This window comes from Babylonia areolata, chromosome 2 (assembly GCF_041734735.1).
Source record: "Babylonia areolata isolate BAREFJ2019XMU chromosome 2, ASM4173473v1, whole genome shotgun sequence".
NCBI classification, from domain to species: domain Eukaryota; kingdom Metazoa; phylum Mollusca; class Gastropoda; order Neogastropoda; family Buccinidae; genus Babylonia; species Babylonia areolata.
The window spans coordinates 40,708,103-40,724,614 of record NC_134877.1 but is presented as its reverse complement, the minus strand read 5'-3'; the positions used below and the strand labels follow the sequence as shown (position 1 = coordinate 40,724,614).

The window sequence follows — 16,512 nt, the reverse complement described above, 5'->3', positions numbered from 1 at the left end:
ATTTTCCAGTGTCTGGTCACCTCCAGCTTGATGTGAGCTCAGCTGGGAAGGCTGGACATCGGGACTTGTGGGCTCTGGCCTTGTGGGCTCTGGCCTTGTGGGTTGTGACCCTGTCGGCTGTGGCCTTGCTGGCCCTACCTTTGTGGGCTCTGGCCTACGACGTCTCTGCCCTCTTGATTCACTGACGGGAGCACTGTCTCCCGCTGGGGACTCGGACTGCGACCTCGCAAGCTGGATTGTGACTGGAGTGTTCCAAGAGTTTCTGAAAGTGTTTTGTATAACAGAGACCATGGTGTCGTTGACATCAACAAAATGGATGTGCTGTAGGCTGGTCCTGTGTCCCCATTCTTCATCAAACCTCTGCACTGCAGCCAGGTAACACTCTGAGCAGGTCTGCTGAGGAACACCAAATATGACTGCAATCAGATATTAGAAAATCATCACAGCGTTTCGTTACAGGACTTTGCATTTCATATTTCTTATATATTATATATATGTGTGTGTGTGTGTGTGTGTGTGTGTGTGTGTGAAAATTCAAAATCTATCTTACACATATTTCTATGGTGCATACTGAAAAAAAATTCTATAAAAAATTTTTTGTTCTATAGTATATTCCTAACCGAATATAAATATGTGCAATGCATCTGACACGGACACAGACATGCATTGATCAAATCATGCTCCTATCAATTTATTCACTACACACACAGAAAACTGGTCACAAAACACCCTCACCCCTTTCACTGTCACACATCAACACACCCAGCACCACCATTCACACCCACATTGGGGCAGGAAGGGGGTGAGATACAGAATTTTAAAAAAAAGAGTACATTTTTACATCATCCTTTTATAAAAAAAAATTATAAAAAAAACATTCTGATCTCATTCTGCCCTTCCCTTTGATTTGAAATTATATTCACCCTTTTTCCATACAAACTGAGGCTCACCTGAGCTAATGGAGGAGACAGCAAGAGAAGTGAACCCATTCTCCGAGGCCAGTGAAAAACAGTTGTAAACTGTATCACTTAGATGTTGGCAATACTGTGTTTTGTCCTTGTAGTCAGTCCAGCGAGGTCCCACAGCATGGAGAACCTTCCTGCAAGGCAGGGCACCGCCTGTTGTGGCCACAACCTGGGTCACTTTCAGTGGACCAAACTTTCTTATGTACTCGTCTCCATCCGATTCCAGAGAAAAGCCAGCAGCACGAGCAATGGCATAGGCCACACCACCTCCATGAGCAAGGTGCTCGTTGGCAGCGTTCACAATGGCATCTACAGGCAGCTTGGTGATGTCAGTCCTGTACACAGACACTTTAATCCGGCCAACAGTTGTGGTCAGTTCAAGTGAGCTAGTTTGCTGATGCCAGGCCTGGTGTGTGTATGGGGCATTGTCTTCCCTCTGTCCTGACCGTCCGCCATCATCAAACCTTCTCCTGTGTCTGGTTGTGGTTTTGACCACTCCTGTCTTCACCTGGACAAAGTGCTTGGCTTTTGTCATTGTGGTATAATCAAAGCAAAACACAGCCACTTTGCCTTGAGGGGGTAAAACTTTGATGTACGCTTCCATACCCTCTCCCGCTGGGTCAAAGGTCAGCGTCCCACTGACATTATCTGCCTGCACGTCTTCTCGTCGAATAACATCAATCTTTTCAATCGTTTCCTTAGGAGAATTTGCAGTCTTTGCTTTGATAAGAATCCTGTCTCCAGCTGTCTGATGTGAATCAAAGTTGTCCAGGAAAGTCTGTCCAAGCAAAAACCGAAGTGCTTCGTGCTCCAAAACATCAATTTCCTTTGACCAAACACTTGGCTTGCTGCTGTGGGTAGATGCTGTGCCAGACAAATGGTTATCAGCAGTTTCATTTCTTCCAACATCATGGTGTTGATAGTGAGTTCTCCTTCTGCCATCTTCACAGGCTTCATCAGCAACCTGGGGGAAAATCAACCATTTGCTTTTCTCTTTATGAAATCATATTCTTCTGAATGTATTCAACAAATAACTGCTTACACAGTTTTAGCAAACTTGTCTGTCACTACATACTTTTAGAACTACAGTACACAGCTTTTTAGGGACAAATTTTGTTTAATGTCCCGTCACACATATCGGTGATTGAAGACATTTTGTTAAAGTATTTAAGAATACATTTGAGTATTATCAGTTAGGAGGGGTGGGAGATGGGAATGAATGAAGGGTTGGGGGAAACTGGGCAAATGAGGGTGAAATGAGGGTGAAATTTGAAAAAAATATCTAAATACAATTACAGGAAATTACTTAAAGGACTTCGTAAAAGAGAAGTCATTAAACTGACAAGCGAAACAACTGACTTAAGCCTGATAGCTATCACCTTCACCATTTCTTGTCCATGTGTGTCTGCATGCATGTAAATGTGAATGTATGTGTATGATTTGTGGACAAGAGGCAAACTTTGCCTAGTGTTAATGCAAAGTGCTTGTTTGTTGCATGGTGTCTCCATGACAATTTTCTAATTTCCTGCCCATTCCCAGGTAACTGTATAAAGACCTCAAAACAAAGATGTTTATGTATGAATGCAGGAATTGTGGAATAGATGGATGAGAGAAGAGGAATTTAAGGGGAAAAAACCCCACACACACAAGGAAAAAAAGTGCTTGAAAAAAAGAGCAGACATGTACTGACTGTTGGAATAGAGAATAATAATAATAATAATGGTATTTATATAGCGCTGGATCTTGTGCAGAGACAAATCAAAGCGCTTTCGCACCAGTCATTCACACGCATGCATAACTCTAAAACTGTAGAAACTAAAGACAAGGAAGGGCAGGCAAGGGAGGCTATTTTGGGAAGAGGTGCGTTTTAAGGCCAGACTTGAAAGAGCTGAGTGTGGAGACTTGATGAAGCGAAAGAGGAAGTTCATTCCAATAGCAAGGTCCAGAGACAGAGAAAGAATGGCGGCCAACAGTTGAGTGTTTGAATCTGGGTATGCGTAAACAGAGTGGATCCGAAGCCGATCATAGTGAGCGAGATGGAGTGTAGAGGTGAAGGCAGCTGCAGAGACAGGAAGGGGCAGTTTTGTGAATGCATCTATAACACAGAGTGCTGATCTTGTACTTTATTCGGTGTGAGACAGGGAGCCAGTGGAGATGTTGCAAAAGAGGAGTGATGTGCTCAGATCTTTTCTTTCCGAGGACGAGTCGGGCAGCAAAGTTTTGTATGCGCTGAAGGGACTGAATGGATGAAGCAGGCAGACCAGACAATAGAGAGTTACAGTAGTCAAGGCGAGAGAGGAGGAGAGAAACGACAAGTCTAGATGTTGCGTCAGTGGACAGATATTTCCGGACAGCACTGATACGCCGCAGTTGACAGTAGCAGGACTGACATGTCTGACTGATAAATTTTTGCATGGACAGTGTATTGTCAAGGACAACACCGAGGCTCCTGACTGATGTGGAAAGAGTGACATATATGCCATTGAACCTAGACTGACTAAGGGACAGATATCAAATTGTATTCTATTGAAAAAAAATTGGGTGTGCTGGAGTTTGTACCAGACAACTAATGCAAAACACACACACTCACGTACACACACACACACACATGCACACACACACACACAATCACCATTACCCCTCCCCTACATAAACAAACCTGCACAAACACTTACATTCTCTGAAACCTCCCAAACATTATCATAATGAAATATCTCAACTCTTTTTTTGTGATGCTCTATCTTTTGTGCCATTTCATGGCATTACCCCTGTCCCAGTGCCAGCAGTCCATATAGAGAAATATCAATGGTAGGTTACACTGAGGCCAAACACCAGAGAAGACCTTGCATTGCTGGTCAGTGGTGTCACTTTGGTGATTCAGTAGTGCCTGTTATGATTCAGCATATGCAAGATACCGGTCCCCTACCGATGAAAATAACTGCTTTATTGCAGAGCCAGACTGTGAGCACCCCATCTGAATGGAGACCACCACCAAGTTTTCATAGTGACAATCCCCATGAATCTACAAGACACTTAGAGACACTCAGGACTCTGACACAAACTCACCACATTGCAGTGGTGAGAAAATGAAACTGAGGCCATTATAAGAACAGGGCATGAAAGGTCACAGCATTTGGGATTGTTTTTTTTTGTTTGTTTGTTTGTCTTTTTTGTTTTGGCTGATAATGGATAAGGACAAGGATGATAGAGGATGACAATGCAGCTTTGGAGATCCATTTAGGTTTGGGACCAGGCAACAAGGCTAACATTTCCTTTCTTGCTGAATATCCTGGGGTTAACTCTTTCTATACTAAGGTACCATTGTGTACCTCTTGTGCACAATGCTTTGTTACTGTGGTATGACATAGCGTACCGCAAGTTTTTGAATTCGTAGTTCATAGGTTAACAGTCTTGTGCGAAACTAAATGGCACAGCTCTGTTCTACAGTCACCAAAAAGTGCACCTGTACTTTTATTGTGGCTGAGAATGCCTTTGTTTAAGTACAATACATGTGAGTGTACAGTCACCCAACTCTGCCTTCTCACTCGCTCGCTCAACAAGATGGCGTCTCCAACTTCGGCAAGTACTGTGGCTCAAAGTTCAATGTGAACTGATTCTATAGTGGATATCTACTGTACATACACATTTGCCCATTCAATTGCTACAATTAGGAAGTCTATGGTTATAAAAGATCACATTTGTAAAATTTGTTATATTTGAAAAACTCACCCCCTTTATGTCAGTTATGAAAAACATGGATTTTTTTCAAAATATGATAAATCAGACAATAATAAAGTGAGTGCTCTGAAACTTTGCCAAATGTTAGTCCATTCTATTCTTTATATCAACACAAAATTTCAGAGCTGTATGTACTTGCATCCTTTTTCAGATATTTTTCTTGTAACAGAAACAAATGGCCAGTATAGATCATGAATGAAGTCATCGGGTAGTATAGAATGAGTTAACCAGGCTTGAGGGATACAAACACATGCAATGCTGGACAGGAAATTGGAGCAACATTTGACTGCACTTTGGGCAGAGCCAGCCATGAGCTGAAAATTCCCATAATATGCCTCCAATAGGATTCATATCTATATCGTCCCAATTGTCAGTCCATGACCCTAACCACTTTGCCACAGTGGCTGGTTAAACTTGAATCTGAATTAAAAAAACAACAATACATGAATGCTATGTTTCATAACAACATTAACATAAACTGGACATGGGCGCAGAAAGCAAAGTGCGTGAGCTGATTTGCACTTATTTCTAATAACTACAAGCTACAACAAATCCATATAAAACAAAATCACCAAAATGTCAGCGCAAACCTCCACTTCACTGCGTTTTTGCACTATGCTGATGTCACCACCTGCACATAAACAGATCAAGTTATACAGCATCTTTTTATTGCATTTTTGTAATCATGTACATTGCAGCTGTTTACATACTGTAGCCTACCAAAATTTTCAGCCTATAAGGCATTGCTTTTTTTTTGTTGTTGTTGCTCAAATCTGATCCTTGCGTCTTATAGGCTGTATGCACCCTATCTGTGTCCAAAAAGTACATTCTGACAGCCTCTCAGTACCACCTGTCACAACAAACTCCATATAATAAGACAACATTGTTGATCACAATAAATGCTCACAATCACACTGGACAGCAACACTTCAGTCCTACCATGTTCAATTCAACATGGTTTATGTTCACCTTCATACTTGAAACTAAACTGCTTATTACACCAAATTTCAAATGAACATGATCACAGTTCACCTTTGGGCCATGAAAAGAGAGCTGTGTCTGAGCTGGGGATAAATTTTTGCTGTGAAAGTAGAGAAATCAGAAATGAACTGATTATTATTCAAAGGCAGAACGCAAAACAAAATGGCAGACAGGACTGAAATCAGAGCTAGCAGACTGGATTCTAACTGAACAAATTATTGAACTAGGACTTTACAACAGTGTGCATTTGACAATTGGAGCAAAATTGTTGAAAAAAAAAAGTTTTAAAAAAAGGCAACAGATAACAGAGCAGACAAATGAAGTAACAGAGCCGAGTCAACAAGCAGACAACAACAAGATAGATTCCAGTTAAGTTTTCCAAAGATAACTTTACTAACAACATCCCCTGACAGCAGAGCCATAATGGAGGACTTTCACTTTATGGCATATGTGGCTTATCAGATGTGTGCGCCTTATATGTGTTCAAAATACCATTTTTCTTTGAATTCATGAGGTACACCCTATGCACTGAAGTATCTTGGAAGCCAAAAATTACAGTACTTTTTTAACTGAAGAAAAATAACGGCTAGTGAATGATCAAAAACAACAAAAACCAAACACAACTGAAGCAACAAAGCACAAAAAGTATCCATGGTTATTCTAATATATCTCCCCCCTATGAAAACTCTTTTATTACAGCCTTCACAACATCTGTCTATGTCAAAATACATGACAATCAATGAAGATTTTTAAAAAAAATTTTTAAAAAACAAACAGAAATAAAGCTTGCAAGTAAGTCAGAGCAAAAGGACTTTTTTCCCTAAAAACCATTAACAGGTCTTTAAATGTGTGTTGTTACAAGAATACTCATACCTGTTCCACAGGGGAAGTAATGATGGTAAGAGTTAACTTGTACCTGGAGTAGAATGAGTTTAGTACCCCTTTCTCTCCATATTTCTCAGTCTCAGTTTATCCGAATGTTATGTGTTGCCTGCAGAAGACCCTTGGGTTGAAACATGTCACTGTCATTGCCTTGTAACCTTTTTTTGTTGGACCTTTCCCCTGTGGGATGTCAGCTCCATCATTATAAATAGTATCCCCACCTTCTGGAAGGTCTGTGCTAGATATTTTCTCTTTTCTATCGCTCTTTGTTTCTGGCTATTTCTGTTTCTGTCATTCTTTCCTTTCTTATTTTCTACCTTGCTGGCCCATTCATCTATATTTTGTTATATCTAGAAAGCCTTCAATATTCTTTGTACTTTTTGGGGCTTAATAATTGGGCATTCTTGCTATGTTGTATTCTTTTTACAGCTTGGTGACGTGTGAGATGTCTGTTGACAGTGGTTTTGTATGTCTGTTATTTCATAAAATTTTGTATGATATATATTATCATGTTTACGTTCAGGTTGATTTTTTCTAATCCTCAGGTGAAAAATTGATGGAATGCTCAACGGAGCATGTCCTAGGTTTATGTGTATGAATATGACTGTGCCTGCGTTTAAATTTTTTTTTCCTTATTTTTTTCCCTTGAAACGATGAGATTGATATTCAATGGATTCAGTTTTTCAGTACTGATATGCCCCTGTGTGGTCGACTGGACTATAAGAAAAATAAGATGCACTTTACATCTTGTGTTCCCCCTCCACAAGGCGAGTCATTTTTTTTTTCTCTCTTTTCTTTTTTTTTTTTTTTTTTCATATTACACCATCTCACCTTTAATTCACTGATTTGAGCTGGCTGACAAGACTCTAAGGTGGAGCTGACAGCTGTGAGAATGACTGCATCAGGATGTGCTGATAAGGTTTTTTCTCTTCTTATATTTGCATAAATCAGGAAACATCTGCTTGTTTCTGCCCCTGTCTGACTTTACAGAGCTAATATCACATTTCATCATAATGCAAAATGAGTAAAGCAATTCTCATACCATCCTGCCTGCCTTGCTGAAATTCTTTTCCATCAACTGATGATTCCACAAAAGACTGATCCATCTTTTGAATCTCCTCTTCTGCCTGGAACTTTTCAGGAATCTGCAGCTGTAAGATCTGTAAGCATCAAATAATGTGTGTTCATGCTTAGGCACATGCAAATTTACATGGAAGCTAGTACACACACACACACACACACACACACACACACACACACTACCACACACACATACTCATATACACATTAAGGCACATACAGAATGAGAGAATCTGTGCAGACAGACTGAAAGAAAAAGAGAGGGGAGAGACTGAAAAATGCTGCTTTTTAGCTATATATTTTCCATAACTCAGTACTTTCTTACGGTTAACTGTAATGAATTTACAGACAAAAAGCCTGAAATTAAGAGAATAAATGAGTGAATCTCTGCCAACAAAAACACAGCTAAAGTTAGAACCATATAATAAATAATAGAAGGTCTAGTCAGGTATGCTGTATTCTCACTTGAATCTAGGTCATGCAGCAGAACCGAATAATGATAGATATATGTAGTCTTTCCAAGGACCCTTTAGCTCATGAAGTCCAATTCAAAGATGTCAAAATGTTTTTGTTTTGTTTTTTAAAAAGGCAGTATTTTCTGTCTCCAAATTCAAACCATGTGTGCGTGCATGCATGCATGCATGTGTCTGTGTATCTGTATATATATATATATATATATATATATATATATATATATATATATGTAGCCGGGTTGGCTACAATCTTCATTAGGCCTGCTTAGCAGACGACTTTTGTGACTCACCGAAGGTTACTGATAAAGTTGGTAAATCAGTCGCAAGTTATCTCCCTTTACAAAGAGCCGTATGATTTTTCATCAATTTTGTTAAATTATAAACACTTTCTTATAGATGAAATTATAGTTTTTATGTTACTGGACTTCAGAACGGTCATACTTCTCAACTGCAATGATATCATTTGGCCAGAAAGCCTATAACTCTTTTAAATTGATATTTATGTGAGTGAATTTTGGCATGATCTTCGAAATCCACTCAGTTGAAACATACAAAATACCTTCATTTTCTATAAATCGATATAGTTACCGTGGAATTTAGACTGTGCATTAAAATGTAAATGATTAAGCTTTCTTCTCGTGTACTGCTTTCCGTGTACACCTAAGTTATAGGCATGCGATGGTACGAAATGTCTGACAGCATTTCGGCCCCACAAAACTATCTCTTTGTAAAAAGCAAAATACGTTTTTACAATACCTAGACATTTTCACAGCGTGTCTTGCAGATGTTTGCATTTCTGTTATCAATCTGATTTGTATCATACATGTATAGTTGTGTTATAGTTGGTTTAAACAAAGTATTTCATTGTTGATCACAAGTGCCAAAAACACCACCAAGCGGTGCCGACACAGGAGCTGTCCGTTGAGTTTTCTCTTGAATTTTGACATAAAAAATCTTTACTCTAGAAGCAGATTCTATAGATGATTTTTATATAGTTGGAAATTCAGGATTTTCAATTACTTAACTGTTACAATTATATTGCATATAGCGACGTATTAATTGTTGTAATGTACAGAAATGATGCATGAACTCGTTAAAAGCTCGTTCATTCACTGACTCTTTTTGTTTAGTTTTTAACATTATTTTTGTAGAAAATGGTTTAGCTTAAAAAAATGCTTGTCTCTTGTAGTTTAGTGTGATATATAATATGTCTATGTTAGTTCCCCGAGCTGAAAGTCAGAAGCCGCTAAATTTGGTCAAACAAACACAAGCTTGGCCCCTCAAGGCTCGTGGAGGGCTGGTTTTGTGAGTCGCTTCGCGGCACTGGCTTTGCGGTTCAGCAGAACAGAATATAAGGAGTGAGCGAGTGCCAGACAAACAGAGAACTCTCCTGGTCTGGAAGAATGAGAAAATAAAAGAAGAAAACCAGCGCAGCGAACTGCCTTCCCGAGTCTACCTTGCCTGGCTGCTGCTAACACCTTCTACCTGTCTTCACCTTCTCTAACACCACCTTACCACCCCGTCACATATATATATGTGTGTGTGTGTGTGTGTGTGTGTGTGTGTGTGTGTGTGTGTGTGTGTGTGTGTGTGTGTGTGCTCTCAAAGTGTGAGGGTGGACTGCATCCCTCTATCTGTTTTATCACTTCCACACAAGACTCACAGAAAGAAATATTCCAGAATGTGAGGAATCTTAACTTCTACTGTGGGAGCTGTCCCTCCTTGCCGAAACTGTTTTATCACAGGTGTTACAGGAATTACCCATTCATATTTGTCTTCTGGGTCTGTGATTTTCTGTTATGCGGAATGTACTTCTGCTTCACTTGAGCTTTTGTTGTTTGTTTGTGGGACATTCATACTATCTGTAAAATGGTTATCCTATTCATGCAATCTTATAAGAAATATTGCACAGTGACAGAAAACAATAATCATACCTTGAAATTCAAATGATTATATTCTTCTGAAAGTATAATGTGTCAGCAACCATCATAAGAAAATGCATGAAAATAATGCATATTTCTGTGTTTCAAAAGGAACTGCTGATTTTGTTCCCTTTAGTAACAGTACTCGGAATTACGTCATGAATAGCCCAAGCTGGCAAAAAACAAACAAAAACAAAAATACAAATAAAAAAACTACACCTGTTTTGAGAGAGATATTACACTATCTTAACCTTGGTCCAAGAAAATAAAACTGAAGATATCAGTAAAAGCATGCCGAGGCAGAGAAAGTAGCACAAGTAAAAAACTGCACTTTCAACCTCCAAAACAGGTGCATTTACAGAGCTGATCACAAGCTCAGCAGCTCTGATCGTGCCACAGCAGATCCTCATGACTGAAGTCTAAAAATGTAATTTTGCGTTAAAATCAAGGTAGTATTGTAATTTTGCATGAAAAGCAAGGTCTTAGAAATTTATCTTGTGTGTTTGTTTGCTCATAACACATGAATCAGAAAAGATTAATACATTCTGATCAATTACTGGTAGTTTTCTCTTTTTCTCTATGGTCTTGTGACCTTTTCCTCCTTACTTTATTCTTTCCTCTGGAAAATGAACAATCAAACAAAAAAAAAAACAAAAAACAAAAAAACAAAAAATCTCACCTCTTCTGTTGCATTTTCAACAAACCGTAGTTCCCCACATATGTGAACTTTTCCTGCAGGCGAAGCTGTGTTGGGAGCTTTTTTCTGACCTGCAGTTAGAAAAAGAAAGTCGTTTTAAAACAAAACTCTTGACTTGAGTTTATATAACAAATTCTTCTCAGCTGTGGTTTTATTGTGTTTTTGTTTTGTTTTGTTTTTTTGTTTGTTGTTTTTTTTTCCTTTCCATTTTCCCAACAATTAACTTATTTTGCTCTTGTAATGATTGAGTGGGATCCAGATGTTAAATCCTGCTAATTCTCCTAAACCAGTTATATTACTGATCACATAAAAATATGTACTGTACGTGGTCACTGCCAGACACATTTTCATAGGACCCATCCCCTTCCTTTCACACCAGCCCACTACTGTTATGGAAACAGCAGTATGTCCACATATTGAGTGTTTACACTCTGAGCCATCAAGGATTAACTGACAGCACAGGATTCTGCCTTGATTGTCTACACATTGTTTTTTCCCAATGATAAAGTAGCCACAGGCCATACTTTAAAGATGCATTGACAGAAAACCTGAAAACATGATCTGTGATCAGTTCTGCATGTTGCTGTTTTCTGCATGTTGCTTTTGCTGTCTTTGTTTATTTGTGATACACAGTGACCAGTTATGCTACACACTGCTACTGCTACACACTGTGACCCCACATGCCCTGAAAAAATTTGTACAAGAATGACAAATCCACAAACTGTCTCTCATGTGATCCAGAATCCCCAGGGAATTATGGGAAGTAAAACCAAACTTTCAAAAACAATGGCAATGATATTAGTTCCCTAGACCTTTATGAGCCCAAGTCCAAAATGACACACAATTTTTGGCAGACATTCACACTGTGTATTCCCTGGACCAATGACCATTGACAATGGGCCTTGCAGAATTCTGCTTCACATGCAACTGGACTGCACTGACAGTAAGACAAACAATCATTATAAATCACCTAGAACAAATTAAACATAACATTTTCCAGGCATCACACAATACAAAGGAATTAACCAATTCAGTGCCAAAGAATTTTGTATATTTTCTTGAGTGCTCTCCCCTTGCCAGAATTTTTTGAGGATTGGAGGGTAATAAAAACAAAAATGTACATAAACCATGAGAGATACAGAAATAAAGTAAATATTTTTGTAAAGGAAAATGCATGCAGATTCTGAGTCTGCACTTTTTTTCCCAGTTAGTTTGACTATAGATGACTGTTCAGGCATTTAAAGTGAAGATAAATTTTGTGCAACAAAAAACTATTTCCACCTGCACAGAATGGCATCCATAAAAAATAAAAATATTTTTTAAATACAGCTGGAAATAGTATGCCTATCGTCAGATTATACCCATAGAAGAAATTAAAAAGATTATAAGTTTATAAAAACAAACCACAACTCATGTAGACAGGTAGGTGAATAACTGTCCCAACAATGAAAAACATGGGTACAGTCAATACAAGAAGTTAATCATGTTCTCTGAAACTGAACAGGCAAGCTTTTTGACAGCTAAAAGCTTTCCCAAGTTGGAGAGTGAAGTTCTTTGATGACACTCACTCCCTCCAGGTTGTACCTGGGCTGTATAAAATGTCTGCTGTACATCCAGCTTTCCTTCTCTTCAAACAAGTCAACCATCTGATTCAGTGATAAAAAGCGTTAAAACTAATTCAGTGTTTCACATCCAGTACACTTTCAACCCTGCGTTTCATGAAAAGAAAACCGCGGAGCACTGGCGGTTGTTGATTTCTGGCAGTAGAATAACCATTCACTGATGTCAAACTGCCACGTCCTCTTTCACATCCTCTGGCTGGCATTCAGCCTATCATCTTACATCATTCCTCTCCCTCCCCTCCCCTTCTTCCAACGCTTGCTGCATGTATTCTGACAGTCAAAGTCACCTGCTCAAAAACCCTGTCTGACTGGATAGATAGACTGAATTACCATCTAATGGGCTGTCAGTTTCATCACTGTCATTGTCATTCACCTTCGTGTTCAAACCAATCATCAGACAAGGGAGATCCTTCTCCATCGTCAGAACTGTCCATAATCATGAGTACAGCTTAAAAAATTGTGTAAATCTGTTGACTGAGACCACTGCCTTCACTGGACAAGGTTTTCAACGAATATTTTTTGCAAATGAAGCAAAACCCTTGCCACGCATGTTCTAGGTGGTCCAGTTAATAAATCATTACTGAAAAGAAAGGGGTCTTCTACCTGACATATGCTCATTTAAATAGTATCTTTTATAACTCAGACACATTAAACTAACCATTCACAGTCTGTTTATGTGCACTGAACCAAACTCCAATAAAGGAAAAATCGGAATATATGCAGAATATCAGTGGACGTCTTATAGGCACAAAGGCAACACTTTTTGCAGGACATCAGCTGTTGTCTTATAGGCACTAAACCGGAAAAACGTTACATTCTAATGCATTGTATAATCTTTCCAATGCAAACATTTTGTGTACTCTATTCTGCTGTTATTTTGGGGTAAATTTATCTAAAATACTTAGAGAAGTAAACAAAGGTAACTGCTTTCTAGCTGTGAACAAGTGCTTGGTCTGATAAACTGAACCTTACCTGGAGCCATAGCATGTTGTGGGGCAGGGAAAGACCTTTGAGAGGCCTTCTCAAAAGCCTCACGCACTTCCTGGTGCTCTTTAGGTGTCAGCACCACAAACGTCACAACCTTCAAGTTCTTTGCTTCACGCAGACACTTCACCACAGCAGCAACCACATCTTGATAGTACCTGCGTTCTGTTAGATGCAAAATCTATACTCATTCACACTGAAAAATGCAGACATATCTATAATCCTGAACTTGTCCAGGTCATAGCTTATATGGTGAATCCCACCAGCCATCAACTCCTTCCCCTTATCACTTCAGCCAGTCAAAACCAAGGATAAAAGTGAAAAGGTAGCATGAAAGAAAATGGTTTGTTTTTCGTCAGAAAACTGAAAGTCTAAGAAAAGACAGGCAAAGAAAAACCAAAAGAAATCCCCAGGTCCTCCACAATGTTTGACCACAATCACTGTGGACAACAGTCAACTGGTTCCCTATGACCACACTTCAGCTTTCTATAAACAAATTTTTTTTTAATTAAAGAAAAGAAAAAGATTCAAGCAATTTCTTTCAATGCTATCCCTTCACATTCACTCCTTGATCTGGGCGGGCTGATTAAACTATGGACAGGGTTGATGGGTTGTGGCCACTGATGCAGTAAACTGCTGAAGTGTCATTTATTTCTTTGCATCACAACTGGTTCTATCCATTACAGATAATTTAAATTACCCAAGCTGCTGTCTTGAAAGGGTATACATCACTGTCACCCATACACCCACTCTTTGTGTTCCAAATTTTTAAAGCAGTCATGTGCTATAGGAAAAATAGTTCACTGCCACTGCAGCGATATCTGACAAATCTTCGAGGGATTTGACTGCAGTCATATCAGGCACAACAAACAACTCTCTCCATTTCAGAAAATTCAAGTGGCCACAAGTTCTGTCTTCAAAGGGTTAACATCACTCTCACCTTCTTAAAATAAATAAATATATATATATATATATAAAGATCTCACCTTAAAAAATATAAAAGAACTTTTTTTTACTGGTTTATTGTTGTTCATAGTCCAGCTGACTGCACAGGGCCATATCAGGACTGTCAAACCATACAAATGCTAAACCGCATCAACACTAAACTGTTACATACACACACACACACAAAAAATCAAGATAAACACACACCTCACACAGTTCATGACACATAATCCTAACCATTTAGCTCCTATGGGCAAACAAGATTTGGCCATTCCACTTAATTTGCCCAGATTACAAAAAATCCTTAAAAAAAAAGAGAAAAAAAAATACTTCAAAACCAAACAAAAAATACATGAAAAAGGCCAGATAGGTAAATAACACTGCAAAATGGGCAGCTAGTGCCCATCCCAGTGTTTACATCTCACTACCTATCGCCAGAGCAAAACAGCACAGATAGTACATCACAGACTGCAGAAAACAAAAAAAGTGTCAAGGCTTGCTTAAAAAAGAAATTTCTAGCACAGAATTTCCAGAAGGCGGGGATGCCATTTATACTGAAAGACCCCTGGCATCCCCATTGGGGGTGGGGGGGGGGGGGAGGACCTTTTTAATTATTTGCCTGCCTCCTTCACTATCATATTGTTGTTCATCTATTTTCTGTATATGTATAAATTATTGCATTTGGCTCACATGTGTGTTTTCACACAACACAGTGTTTAGGTTATCTGTGTGTCTGTTTGTGTGTGTATGGGGGGACAGGGGGTGTGGTGGGGGGTGGAGGGGGGGGGGGTTATTGTGTCCATGGTAAACTAACAAATTCATTTTCTCTGGAAATACTTTGTCCATCAAAAAAAATTTTGGACGAGACATAAGGAAAAAAAACACCTTTACAATCATTCCAATGACTGGTTGTAAATCTTCTGGATTAAGTTGTATTTCTATATGGTGAACAGTTTATTCCATTCAGCCTCTGGATCCACAAGGTCTCATTAGGTGCATTGCTAGAACATTTGTTTTGGGTTTGAAGACAGCATGGCATTTTATTTCTTCTCCACAGTTAAAAGAAAACAAATTCTGAACATAACACACAAGAATGACACTAACTACATCATCAACATCTTTACTGCAAACAAATATTATTTGAATGAGGGTAGTGAATTAATCAGAACTGACATTTTGACAATTTCAGTCAAAGGCAGCCATCTTGCCTGAAGTCTTGTCACTGTTGGAATCATGCATTCAACTGATAAATTGCAATAACATATTATTGAAAGAGGGTGTAGAAGGCTGATAAATTTTTATTCAGAAAAAGATTGGTGCACAGGCCTCATCAATTACTGCAGTAGGTCCCCAAACAACCATCAAAGGCGAACAAATCTAAATTACAGGCCAACTCAGCACCTCTCACGGCTGCTCAGCCGAGCACAAAATCCGGCTCTTTAGTTGGCTGAGCAGCGTCTAATGTCTTGGGTCAAAATTTTTTTAATGCCAGACTTTCCCACCGCACACTGCACTGACCGGCGCATTCCCACGGTATTTCTGGCCCCGCGCGCCAAACTGGGACACTGCCTTCTTTGTTTCACTCGGCCCCGCAGCCCCCGCCCCACTTTTCCCACATTTTCACAGCATCCACACATTTCCTGCAGCGATTACAGAAAGCTGAATTATTGCTATTCCTGCTTGTATTATTGGAGTGCAGTTTGATTTGATTTACACAATTTCATTATTTTATCAACATCATCGTTTCATTTTTTTTTTTTTTTTACCTTAAAAATCTTCGTCTTTGTTGTGGAATGAAGGGCACGGCAGTGCCATAAGTCGACAGACACTCACCCCACTCTCCATCCCCCTGCTGCTCACTCTCGCCATGCTACAGTGTGTTCATTTAAACACTTGTTGTGCTGCCAAGAAAAATCGCACAACTCAAAAGTTAAGCTGATCTGCATGCAGGCATGCTAAATGTTCTGTGTGAATTTACGATGTTATTGTGATAAGCGCCTGTTTTCTTAGAGAGGGATTTAAACTTAACGATTTTTGTGATCATGTTTCTGCTTATCCTTCTCTTCTCTTTCTCCATTTATGTTTCAGCCGTTGCCACAACAACCGCTATGTAAGGAAACATATTGTGTTTGGAGTCAATGGAAAGCTTATTTTGTGTTCTTTTTAGAAAACTACTTCTTTAGTCGTTATTTCCGATCCATCCGAGGAGATGATGCGCGAAAG

The 16,512-nt window shown here is 39.1% G+C and overlaps 1 protein-coding gene across 1 annotated transcript in view; it reads right to left on the bottom strand.

Annotated features, from left to right (window-relative positions):
- The window catches only part of LOC143277429 (uncharacterized), a 46,483-nt gene that overhangs the window by 125 nt on the left and 29,846 nt on the right, over positions 1-16,512 (bottom strand). The window contains exons 10-15 of the mRNA XM_076582242.1: positions 13,333-13,509; positions 10,721-10,809; positions 7,609-7,726; positions 5,294-5,334; positions 951-1,929; positions 21-416 (exon numbers count right to left, since the gene is read on the bottom strand). Coding sequence (XP_076438357.1) covers positions 21-416; positions 951-1,929; positions 5,294-5,334; positions 7,609-7,726; positions 10,721-10,809; positions 13,333-13,509 — 1,800 coding nt within the window. The remainder of the gene's footprint in view (positions 1-20; positions 417-950; positions 1,930-5,293; positions 5,335-7,608; positions 7,727-10,720; positions 10,810-13,332; positions 13,510-16,512) is intronic.